Raw genomic sequence first — 5,766 nt, forward strand, 5'->3', positions numbered from 1 at the left:
CAGGCAGACCGAGACCGCTTCCCCCCAGGACGAACGGTGCACAGCTTGATGAGAGATTCAATATTACATCAGCATGAAGAGGATTGGGAGGGGGCAAGTAAGAGAGGGGACACCCCGAAATAGTGCTCAAGGGTTGGGGTTCTAGTCAGGCTGGGAGCCAGCTTGCGCTCGCGTTTGTGTGTTGCGCGCGGGTGGGTCGGTGGGCCTTGGTCGATCCGGACATCCCGCGAGGCGGATGGTCTAACGGAATAATTACCCACCTAAATGATAACATAAAAAATTGCCGGGAGGGGACACCAAACCAGCATCGCTTTTTCAGATAGGTAATGGTCAGTGAAAAAGAGGATAAGTCCAGACTCACATGGCCCGTCCTGTTACTTATATTGAGGTGCTTATAACAATAGACTCTCACTATGAAGCCCACACACTTTCTCTGTATTCCACTGGTCACCCGATTGTCGCGGCCTGGGCTGTCTGCGGAGTTGAGCGCTCTTAAGTCATACATTACTAGTGCGGACAATATCAGCATCCCCGCGTCCGCTGTGCGTCCCCTCAGCACTATCCACCTCACTTTGGGAGTCATGAGCCTTCCCGAGCCCAAAGACGTTGAAGAGGCGACCCAGGTCCTTCAGAGCATCATTCCTCTACTTCCCCAAAGGCCCATCAAGATCTCGCTCCTTGGCCTAGGAACCTTTCCTGGCATAGATCCAGGACGTGCCGAAATCCTCTTTGCGCACCCCACGTGTCTCGACTACGACTTCGACGCGCTATGCCAAAGAATCCGGCATGTGTTCGAGGATGCTGGTATCTTCGACAAGAGAGGCTTCAGCTTATTCCTTCACGCCACCATCTTAAACGCCAGGAAGACCGCCGACGGGGGGCTCATTGACGCGACGGAGATCCTAAGGAGCTATCGGGGACACGTATGGATGGAAAATGTTCCTCTCGAGGAAATCGGGATTTGCCGGATGGGTGCCAAGAAGAAGGGGGGTGATGATGAGGAATATCTGCTCGCAGCTTCCATCCCACTCACGACTTCGGCTGATAGATGAAATGTGAGGTGGAATTCTGATGTAAGGTAGAGCAGCCACTTGCCTGCTTTTACCCTATTAGTTCTAGATATCTAGTAGGTCCGTTCGCTAAGAGACCCCTTCAGGATCGGGGACAGTGCCACTGATTACCAGTACAGCGGCTAGTCCTCAGGTCTGAGGGTTAGTTGAACCCGAGCATGAGGTGACTTGTAGTCGGATGGGACCTCTACAGGTCTCCAGCAATTAACTTCGTGAGCATCCTCGGACCCTTTCAGCTCATCTTCCTCCGCGAATACTCGTTAAGTTTAGGACTAGTCACCTTGGCCCCTAACCACTTCGATCTAATTACCACAGCCTTCAGCAGCAATGATGCCTGCGTTTATTGCATCCCACTGCACACTAACTTAGGCATTGTATCCCCAGCGAAAGCAGGCAGCATATGCGAGAATGCGAATTCGTTTCTTGGACCTCGCAATAATGCCGTGATCGTTTCCGCCAGCTTGGCTCCTCCGGAGCTAGATGGGTACTTCCTCATGAGTTTCAACAGTCCTCGGCCATCCGTTGCTAAGCGGACAGAACGATATGTCTGTCTTACAAACGGACAAGCTACAGCTACTACAGCTCTAGAAAGGCCGTAACATATTTAGGCTAGCTGTCTGTTCTTTAGCAACTCCATATAGAAGCTACTATAGAATCATCATGTAGCGATTTGGAGAAGTCTTGTGGTCTTGCTAGTAAAGGGCCTTTGATCTGCAGTTTTTAAACTGATAATGAGCTCATGAGGGTAGTCATTGGTCTTTAGTGTTATCCTAATCTGAAAGTTGCTTGTTCGATTCGTCAACAATACCCGTTGAGTTGTTAGCTGGGTTCTCATTCAAATCCCACACAAGTGGACAACATGGCTGCATTTAAGAGATAATAGGGTTCATTTGTGGTACTTTGAAAAGATGCAGCTTCTAATGACTCGTCCCTACTTCAGGCGTGTCTGCTGAATCTCTGCTTAAGGTAGGACGAGTAGAAGGTCTTAGAAATAGCCAGAAGACAGTCGTTATTTAATAACAGGTTAGGCCTGGCTGGCTTCAACGACCCAGATCCTTTGCTATGCGCTATAGAAAGCAACCCTGATACGTTCTGTTCTGTGCTAGCTCTTGATGGCCGCCTGAAAATTTCTAAGGCCTCAAACCAGGAGTCGCATTGTGGGTCTGACGAGGTGCATTTGATTCTACAATAGGACCCCAACAGTAACAAAGCTGCAAGCTGCTATCCTGATGGTCTTGTGGTCAGCGTTGAGTGTGCATCATGGAGACAGGTCAGCAGCCACCTAGAGATTCTCTCCTGTTTTATTGCTTCACTTCTGGTGAAGAAGGCCATGAGTAACCTCATAACCACAGGAGATATCATGATATCTATAATAGTATGCCCAGGCCTCTTATCACTGTTCGCCCAGGCTCTCAACCCTGCTGGTACGGTAGAGTGATAGCTAACAGTATATATGCGGAGAGTGCCAGAGCTTACAGACGTACTCAAGCAACTTCCACCTCTAACGTATATACAGTCTGCTTCCTAACCTACTAGTGAATATGCAGTATGTGATGATGAAATTGGGCGTGGGAAGGAAGTGATACACAGTGTCTAGCAAGACTTAAGCTGCGGAAACAACCAAGACGAGAGCCATACGTCAAGAGGAACATCTATTAATAAGCTGGTTGGGCACCCAGACCGTTAGTGATGATATACCTGTATTGTCATTCCCTGCTCTTTCGCTACCTACATAGCTGGGCGCTAAGCTGCATATGAGGACCGGCTTTGGCGCATTTTACGACCTCCTGATGCCCCACAATGATAGGTGCCAGCATGATGAACAGCAGACTGGGGAGCATAGGACTCTGAGGATATTGTTGCGGCGAACTAAACGGTGAGTCGGTGTGGGTGCAGGCCGCCTTGGGAATCTGGCCATTAGCCAGGAGAGGCAGGCACGAAAGGATTGAAAGCTATTCTTCTCAACACCGCTCCCAACGCAATCTATCTTACCTTACTTTATGACATGCTGAATAGTAACGGTCGTAGCTGCCGAAGATAGACAAACGATACAAGGCCGTCGCAAAAAAAAAAAAAAGCGCCTGAATACGTTCGGCCTTTTTCGGTGGGAGTGGCGATCGGCTCGGACCGGACTAGGGTTACGCAACAGCGCGTTTCCTCGCCGCTGTCAGATGCAAGCCGGGGACCCCGTCCCACGGGGCATATTACGGACTATGGCTTATAGCACGGCCGCCCGGCCAACCCCCCCCCCTAAATTAGATCTCCCCCTTGTACCCAGGCACCCAGGCAGGCACCTCCTCCTCGCAGCGGGGTCTTGCTTGGTCTGGGCTGTTCCACTGGCAGGGGTGGCTTGTGGAAACGCAACCTAAAGCCGAAACTCAGAACCAACGACATGATTGGTCCCCCGGGCAGAAATCGTCAACGCGTCCCTGAGCATCCTTCTCGGCCTTCAGGGGAGATATTCTGCACGTAATGCGCGCTATTTCCCCCAACGCGACCCAACGCGACCTTCCTAGCGTAATGCGTCAGTCTAGCCACTGACGTCCAATTACTCGGCTTATCTATAGGTAGCTAGCGCGCCCTATAGATGGGGTGAGGCAGGGTTCCAGATTAGCGGGCGGCTTTTAAGACATTGTTGCCCTGAAAGCAAGATGGTCCCCGGCACCTGGGATGCAAGTTGTTGCCCCGAAGGCGGGACGTCGCCTCTGTCAAGATCGGCATTCTCACTGCAACAGCAGAGGAAGCATACAGGAAACTGCTATGCTAGCCTAAGTCAAGGGCAGCAATGAGATATAGAAGTCCTTCTTTGCCTTGTCATTTGCGCCCATCATAGACCTATAGACCCTTTGCAGGCAGAGATGTGCGTGGCCAATTGTAGTACGTGCTCCTATCGAGTCGTCTTTGTTGTCTGAAGAATCAGATCATACATTCTGCACCTGTCCACAGTATGAATCCTGTTAGCCAGGCCAAGGCTCAAAGAAGGTATGTGCTTTGACAGAGAGCTCAAAAGTCCAATAGGCTTCCTTAGGTATCAGAAGCTAGTAGTGAAACAACATCAGAAAGAAAAGGCTAAGAACAGCCTCAACTACGCCCGGTAATCAGTGTCATAATAGAGACTTTCAACAGAGCTAAACCATAAACACTGAAGTCGTCCTATAGCTCTACTAGTAGGGTTAACTACCCGCTGCACCTCACTAGGGTTAGGAGTGAAGGCTGAAGCTTCAATATACACTGGGCTGCAGGAATGTGATCCGCCGCGTCACGTTTAGCTTTCTTATCCCATTGACTACTGCATAACATCGGAACCTCAGATACAATTCCTACTCTTCGCTCAGCATGCTATTCTTGAAAGGGTATGGAGTTGAGGGGAACGACGGAAACAGAATCATATGAAACCATAATTATTTACGACCCCGCATCGAGATCTACTGACGTCATATGGCAGTCGATGGGATAGATTGGAGTTTCAGCTGTAAAAGTAACGCGCAACCGTAACATTCGGAAAACGCATAGGTGTAGTTACCCTTTGCATAGTAGCTAGCTAGGCAACTAACCACCTGGCCCTGATCTGGCAGGACTGTTATTGTGAAGGGGCTAACCTTAACGCGTGTGGTTTTATTCACTTCCCCCTTTTTTTTTTCTTTCCTTTTTTCTTCTTTTTTTTTTTTTTATTTGTTCCCATTTCTCAATCTTCAAATCCTTCTGCCTCACCCTTTAGCCCGCAAACAACTCATACATAGTAGTATTCTCAATGCTTATGCAAAGTGCAGACCGTACAACCTACAAGCGCAAACATCGTCAAGTCCGGCAGTCGTGTAACGCTTGTAGTCTGCAGAAAATACGATGCGGTAAACAGCACCCGATATGCCACCGGTGCGCGAAGAAGGGGCTGTGCTGCCAGTACAGCATGTCTATGCGTACAGGTGAGCGTCAACGACTAGCCGAATTGTACGACATGCCGGGGAGTAGCACAGGAACGTTGTCATCATTCGCAGCTCCTCAGCTAGTGTCACTATCGCTCAGCACGACGGAGGATCCCTCCACCGAAAGCCCGACGAATCGCTCTCAAGCCTCGTTTGACGACGTCAGGAACTGGAGCTGGCTGATTGACACAGCATCTATGTATTTACTGGAGCCTAGCCTGGAGCTTGCAACAAGCGAAGATCCTTCGACTAATAGCATAGTGTTAAGTTCGCCTAGCAATCAGAACACGCCGTCCTCTCCGCAGTATTATCCGAGACAGCCTGATGGGAACTCCGATATCCCATGTGCGGGAGATACTCGACCCACCGAAGATGTAGGCAACAGTATCCAGGACGCCAGCCCACGGCCGCAAGTGAAGGGCGACGCCCTTAATCCCGATAGAACACGCCGTGTATATGACTGCGCCACTGAGGCTCTGAGCCTCTTAGAAAACCTCCACACGTCAGCGAGCGGCTGTCTAACGGTTGTACAACGCCCACCTCATCTCGTCGCTATCGAGGGAGACTGCAAATCCGGGCAGAAAGATATAGGCGATATACTGTCTGAAAACAGAGAGGCACTCGCCAGACTTAACAGCCTACTAGGCTGTCCATGCTCTAGAAGGCAAAACATACTTCTTTTGACGTACCTGGTGATTGCTAAAATCGCGGACTCGTACCGCCTGATCCTCGGGATCAGCGACAGCGCCGAGCCTGCAGCAAAGCATTCCACT

General features: G+C 50.1%; 1 protein-coding gene across 1 annotated transcript; it reads left to right on the forward strand.

Moving 5' to 3' along the window:
* Window positions 1-413: 413 nt before the first annotated feature.
* CGCA056_v015101 (uncharacterized protein) lies at window positions 414-1,052 on the forward strand (the record flags this gene model as incomplete). The annotated part of the gene is made up of 1 exon (XM_037330342.1): window positions 414-1,052. The coding sequence occupies one exon, from the start codon at window positions 414-416 to the stop codon at window positions 1,050-1,052; it is 639 nt and encodes a 212-aa protein (XP_037171267.1).
* Window positions 1,053-5,766: the final 4,714 nt, after the last annotated feature.

Source organism: Colletotrichum aenigma (assembly GCF_013390185.1).
Source record: "Colletotrichum aenigma strain Cg56 chromosome Unknown KSG_Cg56_contig31, whole genome shotgun sequence".
In the NCBI taxonomy this organism is placed as follows: domain Eukaryota; kingdom Fungi; phylum Ascomycota; class Sordariomycetes; order Glomerellales; family Glomerellaceae; genus Colletotrichum; species Colletotrichum aenigma.